Source organism: Gossypium raimondii, chromosome 13 (genome assembly GCF_025698545.1).
Source record: "Gossypium raimondii isolate GPD5lz chromosome 13, ASM2569854v1, whole genome shotgun sequence".
Taxonomy (NCBI): Eukaryota; Viridiplantae; Streptophyta; class Magnoliopsida; order Malvales; family Malvaceae; genus Gossypium; species Gossypium raimondii.
This window is the reverse complement of record NC_068577.1, coordinates 39,406,983-39,424,455: the sequence shown is the minus strand read 5'-3', so window position 1 is coordinate 39,424,455 and position 17,473 is coordinate 39,406,983. Positions and strand designations below refer to the sequence as shown.

At 33.6% G+C, this 17,473-nt stretch overlaps 1 protein-coding gene and 1 non-coding gene across 2 annotated transcripts; one reads left to right on the top strand and one right to left on the bottom strand.

Moving 5' to 3' along the window:
- Nucleotides 1-1,197: 1,197 nt before the first annotated feature.
- LOC105781573 (uncharacterized) lies at nt 1,198-3,079 on the bottom strand. The gene is made up of 3 exons (XM_012606098.1): nt 2,793-3,079; nt 1,946-2,240; nt 1,198-1,278 (listed from the first exon to the last, which is right to left on the bottom strand). The coding sequence occupies exons 1-3, from the start codon at nt 3,077-3,079 to the stop codon at nt 1,198-1,200; spliced, it is 663 nt and encodes a 220-aa protein (XP_012461552.1).
- A 494-nt stretch (nt 3,080-3,573) lies between these two features.
- Nucleotides 3,574-3,680, top strand: LOC128036253 (small nucleolar RNA R71). The gene has a single exon (XR_008193051.1). It is a non-coding gene; the product is annotated as a small nucleolar RNA R71 (small nucleolar RNA).
- The last annotated feature ends 13,793 nt before the right edge of the window (nt 3,681-17,473 follow it).

Genomic DNA, 17,473 nt, shown 5'->3' with positions numbered 1-17,473 from the left:
GCAACTTTTTGGGGCTTGTAGACTGTTATAAAATGTTTGTGAAAGGCTTTTCAATATTGACAACTCCTCTCACTCGACTATTGAAAAAGAAAGAAAAGTTTGAATGGACTGATGAGTGTCAACAAAGTTTTAAGAAATTGAAAGCAGACTTGATTGAAGCTCTAGTTTTAATGTCTATTGTTTATACTAATGCATCTCTAATAAGCTCTAGTTTTAGTGTCAACTAGAATCTGGTATAGTGTCTATTGTTTATATTCATGCATCTCTAAATGAGCTTCGATGTGTGCTTATGCAGAGGGGTAAGGTTATAGCTTATGCATCGCGCCAACTGAAACCACATGAGAGGAATTATTTAACCCATAATTTGGAACTGATAACAATAGTTTTGGCATTGTAGATATGGAGACACTATTTGTATGGAGAAAAATTTCATGTGTACTTTGATCACAAAAGCTTGAAGTATTTGATGACACAAAAATATTTGAATCTGCGCCAAAGGCATAGGATGGAATTGCTAAAAGATTATAATTTGGATATAGAGTATCACCCTGGAAAAGGTAATGTTGTGGCTAATGCTTTGAGCAGAAAAATAGTGGCAGCATTAACATCTCTACGAGGAAGAGTAAGAATAGTTGATGATGGATCATTGTTGGTAGAGCTAAATGTTAAGCCAACTTTTCTCTCTCAAATTTTGGAAGAGCATATGAAAGATCTGTAGTGTGATATGTATAAGCAACATATGATGTCTGGTAATGCAAAAAAATTCAATTTGGGCAAAGATGGTGAACTGCGATTCATGGGAAGAATGTATGTGCCAGTTGGAAATGGCTTAAGACAAGAATTGCTAAGAAAGGCTCATCATGGACCTTTCTTACTCCATCCAAAAGGTGTCAAGATATATAGATATGTGAAAAGTTTATACTGGTGGCCTGGAATGAAGAGAGAAATCACAGAATATGTTTCAACTTGTCTGACTTGCTAAAGAGTTAAAGTAGAGCATCAAGTTCCTTCGGGTAAGATGTATCCTTTGGAGATAGCAGAGTGGAAATAGAATAGAATTACTATGGATTTTGTATCAGGACTACCTTTTAGTCCTTCAAAGAAGAATTCAGTTTAGGTGATAGTGGATCGACTCAATGAGTCAGCTTATTTTTTGCTAGTACACACCACTTATTCAATGGAAAAGTTAGTTGAGCTCTATGTCTTTGAGATAGGGCGCCTTCCTGGAATTCCATCTTCCATATTCTCAGATAGAGATCCAAGGTTTACATAAACATTCTAGAAATACCAGCAAGGATCATTGGGAACCAAGTTGCAATTCAGTATTGCATTTCACCCTCAGATGGTTAGTCTGAAAGAGTTAATTAAGTCCTGGAAGACATGTTAAGAAGTTGTGTGATTGACTTTGGGGTAAATAATTCCCGTGTCGAACCATTTTATTACCTCCTTCCATATCACCGCTTTCATGATAGGTTTAACTCTCTTTTTCCCATCAATTTTACCTTTTTCACCTTCCTCTAAAATAATTTTATGCATATAAAAGGAAGGTCTTATACCTTGTATGTCAGCTATGGACCAACCAATTGCTTTTTTAAATTTTATTTAAAATAGCAATCAATTACTCCTCTTGATGTTCTGTTAAGTCTGCTAAAACAATCATAGGCCAAGTAGAACAATTACCTAAATAAACGTAATTTAAATCGGACAGAAGAACCTTTAGTTCAAGCTTAGGTGATTCCTCGATTGACAACTTGGGTTGTGTAAATTCTCGAACTTCCAAATCTAGCAATCCAAACCGCAGTGGTTGAACATAACTCTTTGGATTGGCTTCCATCAAAGCCATACCTTCATTGCCTTTTCCATCTCCAATGGTTCAGACCCTAAAGTGTTCAGAATTCCTCCGTTGGATCAAGAAATTTCATGGCCTTCAGAACGTTAAATGTACCTTATCATCTTCAACTCGGATGATGAGTTCGCCTTTCGACACATCTATCAAATTTTTTTCCGTGGCTAGGAAAGGTCTCCCAAGGATGATTGGAACTTCCTTATCTGCTTCAAAATCTAATACAATGAAATCAGTAGCAAAAATAAATTTATCAACTCTTACCAAAATATCCTCAATCTTCCCTTCGAGATATTCTAATAATCGATCCACCAGTTGAAGTGTCACAGTAGTGGGTCTTACTTCACCTATTCTCAACAGCTTGAAAATGGATTGGGCATCAAGTTGGTGCTTGCTCCTAAGTCATACAAAGATTTATGTCAATATGATTCACCGATGTTGCAAGATATCATAAAGCTTCCAGGGTCTTTCAGTTTTAGAGTTACCTTGTTCTGTAAGAACGCAATACACTCCTTCGTTAAAGCGATAGTCTCATACTCACTAAGTCATTTCTTCTTGGACAAAATATCCTTCATAAACTACACATAGTTAGGCATTTGCTCTAAAGCCTCCACCAATGGAATGTTGATGTGTAATTGCTTTAAAACATCCAAGAACTTCTTGAATTGTACCTCTTGTTTCTACTTATTCTGCTGAAGTCATGGAACTCTAGGTTGATATGGACAACTTTTGTGAGGAGGTAAATCTGCAAAACTAGGTGTTAACTTTTTAGAATTCACTAGTTTAAGGTTTACCTCATCAAATTTTTTAGCATATGATTTTACTGTTGTAGGAACTTCAACTGTTGGCTTACTTCCCTTTGTTTCAGTAGGCTCATCTTCAACCACAGCCTCCTTAGGTTCCAAAATCTTAACACTTCATAACTCGACTACCTTGCAATGTTCGTTACCCAAATTTTTCAAAATTTTTTGTATCATTTGGCAAAGCTCCTTGAGGTCTACTACGAAGCTCAATAGCTAACTGACCCATCTGGTTCTCCAAATTTTTCAGTGTTGCTACTTGACTTTGAATCGTTGTCACTTGAATTTGGATCATGGCATCGTTTTTTTCCATGTATGCTTTCAACAAGTCCTCCAAACTGTTTGATGACTTAGCTTGAGGTGGTTTTGGGGCTTTTTTGGTCAAACCCTTAGGTTTGGTTGGGTCTATGTTGCATTTGATTATTGTTCGGTCCATTTCCTTGGCTACTCCAGGAAAATTTTGGATGATTCTACCATGAAGGATTGTAGAAGTTAGACTGTGGTCTTTGTCCACTTCTATTTTGATACTGGTTCCTTATAATAATAAACTGATTTGGGATTTGAAGGGCAATTATTAAAAGAATGACCATCCTCACAGTATATGCAAGAAACAACATCATACTAACTTGGTGATTGAGCTGCAAAATTATTTAAACCATTAGTGGTAAACTATTTTAACATTGATGAAATAGAATATAATGAGCAGAGAGTGAAGTCAGTGCGTCCACTTCATGCACTCGAACTACTCATCTTCCTGAAATTGCTCAATTTGTCGGCCATTGGTAACTGTTTCTTGTGATTCTCACAATAATCTTGTAAACCTCGTTATAAGACTTAGAAAAAATCGTACAATTCGTAGAAGCATCTACCATTAATCTTGTGTGTGTGTTGAAACCGTTATAAAACGTCTCCAACTGGATACAATGAGGAATCCCATGATGAAGACATTTATGAAGCAATTCCTTGAATCTTTCCCACACCTCATATAAAGACTCATCATCCAATTGTTGGAAAGTAGTTATCTCATTTTGCAACATTGCATTCTTGCTCGGTGGAAAATACTTAACCAAGAACCTTTCTGCTAATTCTTGCCATGTAGATATTGAACTTGGTGGCAATGAATTTAGCCATGCTCGTGCTCGATCTTGCAATGAGTACTGAAATAGTTTTAACCTTAGTGTGTGTTCAGTCACACTAGCTAACTTAAATGAATCACTCACCTCCATGAATAATCAAAGGTGTAAGTGTGGATCTTCCATGGGCATACCACTAAACTTGCCCACCGTTTGGAGCATTTGAAACATCATTAGTGTCAATTCAAATTGGGGTTCCTTGATATCCGGCCTCCTAATTCCCAGGTTTAACTCATTGAAGAGTGTCATAGCGTATTGTCTTATGGCACGATCCCTATCATCAGTAATAAGGATTGGGTTGTGCACATGATTGACTCTATTACCTTGTCCATCATTTTGATTTCCAAGGTCCATCTCGGTTTGTCTTCGAGCAAATCTCTCGTATCTTCTTTGTCTAAAAGTCTGCTTAATTTTAGGGTCCACGAGTAATAGATCAATGATTCAATCTATGCTCATAAAACACCTAAGAGTAAATCACAAATAAAGAATAAAAATAAAAAATTAATTAGTAGAGTTAAAAATTAAATAAATAAAAAATAAAAACCAAATTGTAGAAATAATTTCACAAAGAATGATTAAGGCAACAGTCCCCGGCAATGACACCAAAAACTTGTAACGTTGTTTGTGGAAGTGTACACAACCATTCAAGTAATAAGTAAGTAAAATGAGTTATCGTCATCACAGGGACAGTGTATGCTAATCTATTATTTGTAAAATTATAAATTCACAATTTTGTATAAAAACAAAATAATTTGAATGATGGATGATTAAATTAACTTATCTAAATGCAAGATGATCCATATGCAATTTTATCTAAATGAAAATTATCTAAATGTATGAGTGAATGACTTTAGAAAGAGACACAATCAACATAAAATAGGCTAGGATAATTATATTAATCAACTCAATTCATTTTCATCATGCTTAATAATGTTCAGAAAACATTCCATGGCAACTCGATCTTTCTTGAGTTTGGAAACTAAATTAAGTCCTCTCAAATCTTTTACTTAGTGAAATATGGATTTTACTAATCATATTAAATTAAGGGTTTCTTAGTATTTATGCGAGGTCACAAGGACATTTTGCAACAGTTTAATCACATAAACCTAAAAACTATGCAAGATAATAGAGCTAACTAAAGATATTATGAACCTTAACTTAGTCGGGTTTAATGATCTAAATTGAGCATTGCACTTTTCAATTATGTGTCTACTAGCCATCGTCTGGCTAGAATCACTCAGCTAATCTGAATGCACCAATTATATATGAATGAAATGTATCATGATATTAATTGAAAACATGATCGAATGAGGCCCAAACATATTAAACATGAATAAAATAAATCTTATTGAATTAACATAATCATCCTAGCAAATAGGATTTAAAATACCATATTTGATGTCAAAAGCAATAAAATTGAAGCAAACATAATTAAAATAAATAACAAGAGGAAAGAGTAAACTCTAGTCAGTTCAGCAGCCTTTTGGATCTATTCTACTGATGCTCTTTGCTAAGGGTTTCAAGGTGGCCGACCAAAGAATGCTTTTGACAAAGCTTATGTTGGCTAAAGGATGGAAAGAGAGATGGTCGCTATACAAGGTGAAGGAAAAAGGGAAATAGAATGTAGAGAAAATGCTAATGAGGGAAGAGAAATGAAATTTGATGGATGATTTGAGAAATTATATTTCTATGGTATTTATAGGTGAAAGTAAGGGGTAGAGTTTGCCAAAAATAGAATTCAAATTCCTTCCTTTTCTCTCACATATGGGCAGCCACAATTCATGGAAAAGGGGATGACTTAGTCTCCTCATTTTTAATTCAAACAAAGGCTATTAATAGCCATAAGGTGGATGGTTTCAACAACAAAGTTGTTGGGCTGATTTCTAATTATTTTTCAACTGTAAGGACCTTCAATTAAGTAACCCAAAGCTTGCTTTTGTGCAGCCATCTACTTGTGCCGAAACTGGGCTTTAATTCCCCCTATTGAACGGTTTCTTAGTCCAATAATTTAGTAGACATGTCCATCTTTTAACACATCTTTTACCGGGTCAAATTATCAACCTCATGACCTAAGTTCCATGGCTTGCCGTTCACATGGATATATTTATGCATGTCCATGTTTCATTCACATTAATCACATCTTCAATGGTCCTCCTACATAGTGAAAAATCACATATTAATAATTTAACATGAACTAATATAAAATATGTACAAAAATCATGTGATTAAGCACAATTTCACATACTTTATAAATTCATGCCCAATATTATTAATTAAGTAAAATTCACTTATTTTAATAACAATTACACAATACGAACATATTTATTAAGTAAAAAGGTGGTAAAAATATATAGAAAAACCCTATATAATTTTGAGTTTACACAACCTCAAACTTAAACTATTTCTCGTTCCGAGTAATGTTCATGCACAACGCAACTTTTGCTAAGGCAATTTTGCAAAATGATAAAGAAGCATCAATCTTCACATATAATCACGCATCAACAAAATCATGCTCAAAAATATTTTTTATTGATATGTAGCTTGAATGCAAATATTATTTCCAAACTTTATACTAAGCACATCATAATATCAACATGAATCATAGTTTGCATGCATTTTCAAAGCCATACATAACATTCACCAATCAATATGCCTTTCTTATCAACTAAACATAACAATCCCAAGGTTTAATTAGTGGTCTTCATAAGTTGAGCTTAGTAATTCCTCTCCACTAATGTAGTCGGTATAATCATCCAATCAATAGGTCTTTTATTAGGTTGTAATGGGACTAGGCTAAAGGTAGGGATAAAGAGAAGTGAATTTTGAGGTTCAATCATCTTAACCTAACTTGTCTTGGATCTTTCTGTGTCACAACCTTCATAAACTTGGGTATTTGGAACACCCCCAAACTTATTTCAAACTCATGCTTAGCTTTTATTTTTCAGACTTTGAGCAAACTTTGCTCTTTATTTTTGAGAATTTGAGCACTCTTTTCTTTGCTCTTATTTTTTCCAGAATTTGAGCAAACTTTTCTTTGATCTTTATTCATTTTCTTTTTTTTTTTCTCTTTTTTTAAACATGGGAAGAGCATATAAATCTTTTCATGTGTTCCTCAAACTTTGATCACCAATACAAATTTAGTTAAGATAGGTGCAAAAGAACAGGATAAAATTGAAAAGATGATAATACGACTTATGATGTAGGTAATTTGCAATAAACAGGGCATTAAGCTCAAAAAATAAGTTTCACAAGTTAATTTAATAAAGTTGGCTTGAAAGGCTCAACCGATCCAAAGAAAGTGTGCCTATATCATATTACATTCTTATACCTCTTTAGATTTTGCCTCAAGAAAGTTATTAAGTTAATTCTAACAACTTAAACCTTCATGCTTGTCTATTTCTAAAGAAATCAAATTTTCATGGAAAATACTACGTAAGTCTAAAGAACATACAAACATTCCATCACTCAAGATAACATACGAATAACTTAGATAAAATCAGAAGTCATGCTTGCATTTGAACATACGTATGAACAAAAATTCTTTCTGAACATTCATTTATTTCAGAATACTTAAGTAAAAAGATTGAAACATACTTTAAAATTCATGCGAAATGCCTTACCCCCTTTAAAAAGAAGCAATGTCCTCATTGTGAAAACAAAGTAATGAATGAAAACTAAACACTAGATAGGGTTGCAAGAAAAGAGAGGTGAGTCATAAAGATTGCTTAAGTACCAAGTCTTTCTCCACAATCCAATCTTAGACATGTTCATTCCCATTATCACATCAGTTTATTTTTTTTTCTATTGAAGAGGCATTAAACTTTTATTATTCATGCTTGCTACTTATTATGTGAAAGAAAAAATTCTAACTAGGAAAAAAAATAAACACCTAAAAAGAAATAAAAATTAAAGACAAGAAAATCTACTATAGGTACTAAATGGGTTTTCAGGAACAAACTAGATTAGAGTGGTAACATAGTGAGGAACAAGGTTAGACTTGTTGCTCAAGGTTACACTCAAGAGGAAGGAATAGATTATGATGAATCTTATGCTCCTGTAACTAGGATGGAAGCCATTAGAATGCTTTTAACTTTTGCATGCTTTAATGATTTCAAATTATATCAAATGGATGTTAAAAATGCTTTTATAAATGGTTTTATAAATGAAGAAGTCTATGCTGAACAACCACCTAGTTTTGAAGATTATCAAATTTTAAATGGTTTGAAACAAGCTCCTAGAGCTTGGTATGAAAGATTATCAAATTTTATTATTGAAAAATATTTTTGTAAAGGGAAGGATGACACAACACTTTTTATTAAAAGAAAAGACAAATATTTATTAGTAGTTAAAATTTATGTTGGTGATATTACTTTGGTTCTACTAATGATCTTCTTTGTCAAGAATTTTCTAAGCTAATGCAGGGTGAGTTTGAGATGAGCATGATTGGAAAACTAAATTTCTTTTTGGGACTCCAAGTTAAGCAAAGAAAGGATGACATCTTCATAAATCTAGCTAAATACACAATGAAAATGCTCAAAATGTTTTTGATGGACACTTTCAAACCACAAGTTAGTCCTCTGAGCCCTTTTACAAAGCTTGATAAAGATGAGGAAGGTAAATGTGTTCATTTGAAATTACATAGGTCAATGATTGGTTCTTTACATTATCTTACCGCAAGTAGACCTGACATTATGTTTAGCGTATTCTTGTGTGCTAGATACCAATCTTGTACTAAGGAGTCACATTTACAAGCCCTTAAGAGAATCTTTAGATACCTTCGAGACACCTCAAATTTATGCTTTTGGTATTCTAGAGACTCATCTTTTAGCTTGCATGCTTTCTCGGATGCAAATTTTTGAGGATCCAAATTAGATAGGAAAAACACCTCTAGTACTTGTTAAATTCTAAGCAACATGCTAATTTCATGGTTTTCAAAGAAACAAAATAGTGTTGCATTGTTCACCAAAGCAGAATATATTTTTACCATTAGTTGTTGTGCTCAAGTTTTATGGATGAAACAACAGCTTCAGGACTATGGAATTGATGTAGATACCGTTCCTATCAAGTGCAAAAATACTAGTGCTATCTGTTTCACTAAAAATCTCATCCAACATTCTAAGACTAAACACATTGAAATTAGACATCATTTCATTAGAGATCATGTCCAAAAAGGTGAAATTGTTCTAGAATATGTAGACATCTTAAATCAATTAGCTGATGTTTTTACAAAATCTTTAAATAAGGAAATATTTGGACACTTAGGAGAGAACTAGGTTTAATCACCTTGCCTTGACTTTGTGTTAAAATTTTCCATGTACTTTATTTTTTTGTGCAAAATGCCTGAGAAGTATGATATTCATGGTTTTTGTATGCAAAAAGATAGGGGTAGTTTTATGTGAGAATTTGGTCTATTGTAACCTTATTTATGTAGCTTGAATTACTTTTATGTTGTTTTTGCACTCATTGAATTAGTTACATTCTTACTAATTTAGGAATTTTCTCTAAAATCTAAGTTTGTTTTATAAATTATATGTATCATGCTTGTATCTTGCACCTCCATGCATATGAAACATTTCAGAATATACTCAGATTCATTTTAAGACCCTTAGAACTTCTAAAAACTCAAAAATCTCAGTTTTGCATTTTTCACTACACTTGGAAAATAGAAACGAAAAATGGTATCGATACCGTTTTAAAAATATCAATAATTTTATAAAAATATTGATACTCGTGAAAAAAATATCGGTAGCATGGGCTATTTTAGGTACCTGCACCAGTTTCCTAAAACATTCAAAACCTAAAAATTTTCCCCCACTGAAATCCTCTCAAATTTTTTTTTAAATTTCATCGTTTTTTTTGAAAAATCTTGGTTTTTTAACATCTTCAAACCTCATTTACTCAAGATTTGTTCAACATTGCTTGAAGATTTTGCCTATTTCAACATTTTTGAGGTAAAAACCTAACACTTTCAATTTGTTAATTTTATAAAATGTAGGTTGAAAATGTGATTCTTGATGGTTTATTAGGTTGTTTTGAACTCCATATATCTTGTTTTATTGCAGGAGGTCACCTTATTTTAAAGGTTTTCTTAACTTTTTTTACCTAAAACCCTTGCTCGCTAAGTGTTTATTAAAATTTCCTAAAGAGTTTTCCTTTGAGTTTTAATGTTTCTAAGTGTCTATTTAGTTAGTATGGCTCCTAAGAAAAGGCATAGAATCGGTTCATCATCTTCTAATCCATCTAGTGAGTTGGAGTCATCCTTTAGTGAATGTTTTCAGTGCTCAAACTCTCTATCTGGTTTTAAATCACATTTTGTTTCAAAAAGAGTTTGGGAGTTTAGGAAAGTGGATTTAGCCATGTTAGAGGCTATTAAATTTGTTTATCTCCCTATTTTACAAAATTGGGGTTGGATGGATTTTTAAATATTTCTTCCCCAACTTACTTTAATCTTGTTCAGGTTTTCTTCACAAATGTCAAACTCAAACATGATGAGTCTGGCGATACTGTTTTAGCCATCACCTTATTTTTAATGAAAACCCCTATACGCCTTACTGTCGAAGAGTTTGGCAATTATCTTCATTTGCTTCTTAGAGGTAACTTCGATGAAAAAGGTCATTTTAATCCCACACTTTTTGTTCAAATGGGATCAACATTCGAACTTAATCTTCATGATCGTATTCTCCATTTGATTTTAACTTAGAACCTTCATCCTATAAAAATATGCTAAGTTTCGAAACATCGATTATTGGTGGCTTGATTGCTTTAAATTCGATAGGCATCCTAACCTCACCCTCATATTGTTTAATGACATTACTAAGGCTATCGAGAGGGGGCTGAATACAAACATCACCCTTCCTCATGGCACATTTCTGTCATATCTCTTTAGCTGATTAGGAATTAGCACTCATGGAGAGATCCCTGTTGTTATAAGGTCCTTCATCATGCGGGATATCATTTTGATGCCAACACTGGTACGTGGTTTAAGAGTGACCATCCGATGATAATGAAAATGACAACATCGATGTTGCTTTTGAAGACCTTTCGGTATCCAAACATACTCCTCCACTGACTTTTTCTTCACATGTTGCTCAACCCTCTTTCGAGGTTAATAGTGCCATAATCGATGCTATCCATTCTTTGAGCAACGATGTTTGAGATTTTCAATAAGAGGTTCTATCTCATAAGGAAGACATTAACTCTAGGTTATCTACTTTAAAGTTTCAAATGGTGTCTCTCCTTGTACATTTTCCTTCGATGCCTACTTTCTCCCCTCCTCATGAGGATTAGAGTAGCTTTAGGACATATATTTCAGTTTCATAACATTTGCACCTTCATTTCTATGTTTATTCCTATGTCTTTGTTTTTATTTCACTTTATTGCTTTCTTTGTATTTTGAGATACAAGTTTTTTTTAGTTCATTGCTTATTCAATTTTATCTCTTTCTTGTGATGAACTAACTTCTTTTCTCCTATAAGCTTTATTTGATATTTGATATAACAAAAGGAGGAGAAGAAAAGGTAAATTAAGCTAAATTATTGTTTAATTATTTTTGATGCTAACTAAATGCAAATTTTGTGACCAATTTTCCTTAAAGCGTAAATGAATGCCAACTTGAATGAAAAATTTTATTTTGGCCTCAAATTTAAAATGTATTCTATTAAGGGGAGCAATTATTCAAAAAATTTACCAAATGTTTTGTTATATCAAAAAGGGATTGTTAAACCAAGATTTATTTGATAAAATATTTTGATATAACAAATTGAAGTGTTTTTAACATAAGTTAAAATTGACAAAATAATTTTTACATTTGAAGTCTAAGGGATAAAATTTTGAATATTTACATTAAACTCATAGAAAATTTTGAAACAATTTTCCAATCAAGTGAAAATGATTATAACCAAGTCAAAATGATTTTAATCAAGTTAAAATCATTTTAACACATCAAATGATACCTTTCCTAAAAGCGATACCAAAATAACATTTTGTTTCTTACAAACCCTACAAAGTATCGATCCAGAATTAATACATTTTTCCAAAAGTACTGATAAAATATTTTTTGGTATCGATTAATAACTCTAAAGGTCACTAAATTAGTATTTATTACAAAAATTATCGATACCCTTTTATTTGGTATCGATACTCGTAGTTGCAAGAGAAATAAATGCTTTGGTTTTACATCCCCAACGACCATATTCATTACACCAACAACCTCAATGCTTAGAAATCTATTAGGGTAACTATCTTCCAAAGACCTACAACAATAAGAAAAACACTTTCACGCGAATATTATCAATCAAACTCAAATGCGGTAGGTGCATTTGTCATGTCCATAAATGCAGGAGGTGCATTTGTCAACCTGAATTGCATGACAAGAAATTTAAAATGTCCATAACGAGTACTAAACGCCGTCTTCATAACATCCACATCCTTCACCTTCAATTGATAGTACCTAGATCTCATATCAATCTTCGAGAAAACTAAAGCTCCCTGAAACTGGACAAACAAATCATCGATCCTCGTAAGTGGGTACTTATTCTTGACGACAAACTTATTCAACTGGCGATACTTACCGTACAACCTCAAAATCCCATCCTTCTTCTTCACAAATAAAACTGACGCTCCCCACAACAACACACTCGGTCGAATGAAACCCCGATCCAACAACTCTTGCAATTGACGCTTCAACTCTTTTAATTCCTTAGGTGTCATAGGGTAGGGCGCAACTAACATCGCAGCTGTACCAGGATAAAGTTCAATACATAACTCAACTTCTCTATCCGAAGGTAAACTTGACAACTTTTAAGGAAAAACATCCAGAAATTCACAAATTGCATGAATCTCATCCAACCTCAACTCCCTACTGTTAGCATTCAGGACATAGGCTAGATAAGCTTCACAACCTTTCTAGACCAACTTCTCGGCTCTAAGCTCAGAAACCATATTGGAAAGCAACTCAGACCTCCTTCAACAAAAACAATCTCAGAGACATCAACACAACACAATTCGCCTCACAATCAACCTTTCCCCGATGCTCGGTTAACCAATCTATCCTAAGGATAGCATCAAACCCTTAGAACGACAACTCTAAAAGATCTATCAGTAACAATTGTCCCTGAACCATCAGAAGACAACTATGGTAAACCCGATCTACCACTACACTATCACTTAGCGGACTCTTAACGGTAACACCCAAACTAGATGTCTCTACAGAAATCCCCAACTCTCTAGCTACATCTCTTAGAATAAATGATTTCATAGCACCCGAATCTACTAAAGCTAGAAGACGAACAAAATGTAGCATGAAAGTATCAGTGATGACATCTGTGGCCTCCCTAGTCTAAGGCTCCCTAACTGCATAAACACTAGTTGGACCTCCATTTCCACCTCAAGCAGCTCCGCGCTGACCAACTCCTCTACCACCATCACCTTTACCACGACCCCTCCCTCGAGCTAGAGCTGGTGCAGCAACAATGATAGCAGCAGCAGTAGGTTCTTCTCTAACCACAACTGCTCTCCTAGAACAATCACTAACACGGTGCTCCATCAACCCTTAAGCAAAATAGGCACCAGTCATCCTCCAAGACTCTCTAGGATGTCGACGGTAACAATGCTCACACAACATCTACGTAGTACATCCTTGATCACCCATACTAGTTTCAGCTCTTGCGGCCTGCCTAACCTGACCCTGGCCTACAGTAACTCGTCGTCCAGACCTCTTAGAAGTACCAACGACAACAACTTTGGGCTCTTCCACTAAAGTCTCCTTTAAAGCAATGGCCTTCTCAACCAAATCGTTGAAGACCACAGTAGACTACGCAACAATATACAACTTAATATCCTAGTTCAGTCCAAACCTGAACCTCTTACAATGACTCGTCTTATTAGCCACCAACTCAGGCGTATACTGGCTCCAACGCACGAACTTTGCTTCGTACTCGTCCATAGACAAAGTACCCTATACTAAATCCATGAACTCACGTCTCCACCTCCAGATATTGCTCTCCTATGAACCTCCTCCGAAAAGACTCCAGGAAAAAGTCCCAATTCACTCTCTCCAGTGCAATACCAAGCTTGTCTGTCCTCCACTAGCGATGAGCCTCATCGACAACCAACAACACGGTGCACCCAAGCTTATCCTTGTCAGAAGAGCCCATCTAACCAACTATACGGATAACTCCTTCCAACCAGTATTCAGCACGAGTAAGGTCTCCACCCCTAACTTCTCGAAATTCCTTACCACCTAGAGCTCGCAAACTCTCTAATGGTAATCCTTGACGAACAGGAGTAGCATTGACACCAGTGATACGATGCAATGCCCAAATCATCTCAGTCATAAAGTGTTCCACTCGAACCATATGAGCATCATCACGTTGCTGCGGCGATGCATCATCATCTTCACTACCCCGTTCATGTCTCAGAGGCATAACGTAAATCGAATACCATAGAAAAAGTAGAGAAAATGTGTGAGGAGTGAGTAGCGGCAAGTGATCCAAGGCTTAACTAAGTATAATTTCCCATAAGGCATTGTGTTTCCAATTCCTACCCCATAAAATAATTTATAAAACAAAGATCACGCAAAGGTAAAACGTGCGATTTCAAGCAATATTATCAAATAAGCTAGACTCTAGCATTACAAAATCCACGACCTCTTATGTTTAACAAAATCTGGTTCTGATACCACCAATTGTGACACCTCAAACCTGACCGAGATGGACCGGCTTGAATCCAAAGTGATACAATAGCCACCAAATTCTTCAGCTCAAGACCACCCAAAATAAACCCCAACCTTATAACACCTTAATTCTAACTAATTAATTATCAAATTTTAATGCGGAAGCAATGTTGTGAACCATTTTTAAACTATTTCTAATTATTTAACCTTAAGGGTATTTTTGTTATTTTACCATCTAAAATTAAACAATCTCATTTTTAGTTCTAAATGATTACCAACCTTCTTTTAGTCAATTTATACAAGCCCTAAAATTTCAGTTTCAATCGAGTTCATTTACTAAGTCTAATTATTCAAGAATATTTCTACCAAATTTTAACACTCACAAGTCCAATTGTAAAATAATATCGAGTTTCCCTATCGTTAAAGGCTTCAATTAATCTAATCAAGTTTTAGTACTAAATTATAATCATACTTAGCAACCATCAATTATATCACACAATGTACATACCTTAGCAAGGTACAATTAAACTATGTTAGTATAAAATACATACTTCAAACACCATGTTCTCAATCACCATATGAACTCTCATGAACATACCATAAACCACACAACAATTAAGCATAAAAATCAAGCATTAAAGTAAATATAACATCACCAAAATAAAAGTCCAAATAAATGTCTAATGTCCATTACAATTGAATTAGATCTAGTCCCAACAAGTACCACAATGCCCCTTATTATTTCTAAATAAGAATCCTTAAGCTACTACCGAGCCTTAATCTTTGATTGGCCTTACGCTCTCTCCTCAACTCCTCAAGCCGGAAAAGTCTTTGCACAAAGGTGTGAAGGTGTGAGCTTAAAAAGCTCAGTGAATTATTGTAAAAACCATAAGTATATTGTACCCAATTTATGCATAAATCCAGGCAAATTAAGGATTAAAATTTCAGTCACAATATCACATATTATAAGCATAATAACATATGCTATTGCATGAATAAAATTCCAATTTAATATGGCATATGAAATCATAATTTAACTTATAAACATACACATATTGGCATAATACATCCATGGCAATATTTAAACGTGTGATCATACATCGGGTAAACAGATCTCCAAACTCTTACATATCTAGGTTGAGTGGGCCAAAGCCACACACTCCCTTATATCGCCTCACAGTCCCGTTAAGTGGAGACACAAGCTCGACACTCCCTCATTTACTCCAAAAACTAGAACTTGTTGAGCCATATGCTCACAAATAACACATATAATGGTAAGTACTCACAAATCCTATGGCATGCCAACTATATCCAATGGATCCACCAGGCAATGTTGCCAATATAATCATACATACAAGGCATAAAATCTAATGTTTAAGCACTTAATGTAATATGTAAAAATGCAATTAAAAGCATATAGCTTAACAATTTCAACATCAATATAATTAAGCACAACAAATGCCTTTGTCCATGAATCTTAAACCAATCATAACACCAACATCAAGTGCTCAAAAATCCAGTAACTCTTACTCCAATTAACAATCCATTCAATCAAATGAATCATGCCAAAAGCATAACACACAATTTTCCAAAAGCCAATTGCAATAATGCTCTTGTAAAATAAAATTAATTTTTGCAAATCCAACTAAATAAAATGTGATTAAGTCATTAAAAGCACTATCTAAAACTTCAATTTAACACATAACCAGACCAATTTACCAATAGCCTTTAAAATCACTCACCTTCACACTCTGTTTTTCAAATAAAAGTGTGTTTAAGTAGGTAAGTTTGAGCCTTAAATCCGATTAGCATCATCCTCATCTCGATGTAAAGCTTTAATAGAGACAAAGTATTCATTACAAACTAACATTAACAACAAGAAATTTGAAATTTCATAAACTATATGGATCTAAATTGTTTCTCTAATCTACCTTACCAAAATTGCACAATTAAGTCGAAACATAAAATCCATAAACTAAACGACCTTCTCAGCACCACAAACCACTTCTAAAGTTCATTCCTAGTCCATTAACATAAAACTTAAGTGTTAATTTCATCTATTAAATCGTTTTAAAATTTTCCAAAAAATCAACTCATTTTCTTGATTAAAAATGAATTTATCAAAATTGATCAACCAAACGAGTTTGATCTCTTGTTCTATGATTAAAAACCTTTTAATAAACATATTTTGAGCTTAGACATCCATAAAAACTTGGATTCCAACTCAAAATCATGGATTCACCATTGTTGAGTTCCATGTTCAAGAAAGAAGAAATCAAAACTTGAAAAAATCCATTTTAATCAATTTAAATAGCAAATAATGATTGAAAACAACTTATAAATGCATTTAGAGTTGAGAATTACCTTCAATTGATCTCAAATCATCAATTTAAAGATTAAATCAAGATCCTTGAAAAAAATTTGGATCACTTTTTCTCAACTTTCGAAAACTTTTATTGAGATTTTAGAGAGAATTTTGAGAGAGTAAAAGTTTAGATCTATTCTCTGATATGTGGTCTATAAAAATTAGCAAAAAAAACGAGAGAAAAAGCTCTTAATTCCGGTGAAAATGGTATGTAGAGTGAGGTAGTTGCAATGTTTTAAAAACTAAAAACCCCACTTGATTTTTAAAAATTGGGGAAATTGCCATCAGGCCAATCCCACATTTCCCTTGTTTTACAAAATACTCATTTCCCTCTAAAATTTTTAAAATAAGGATAATTTACTATAAAACCACTCTTACATTTCCCTTGTTTTGTAAAATGGTCCAATTTAGTTAATATTTTAAATTCTCTCAATTAAACCCCCATTTTAATTATTTTTCAATTCTAATTAGACCCAAAATATTTATTTACCCAAAAATTATTTAAAACAATAAAATCAATTTTTCTCAAAATATTTTATTTTTCAGAATATTATTTACCGATTTTTAAATGAAATTAAGCTAACTAAATTTAAAAAAATCACTAGTAAACCTGATTAATTCCTAATTTTCACTCAAAACCCGGTAAATTTACTAGAAACT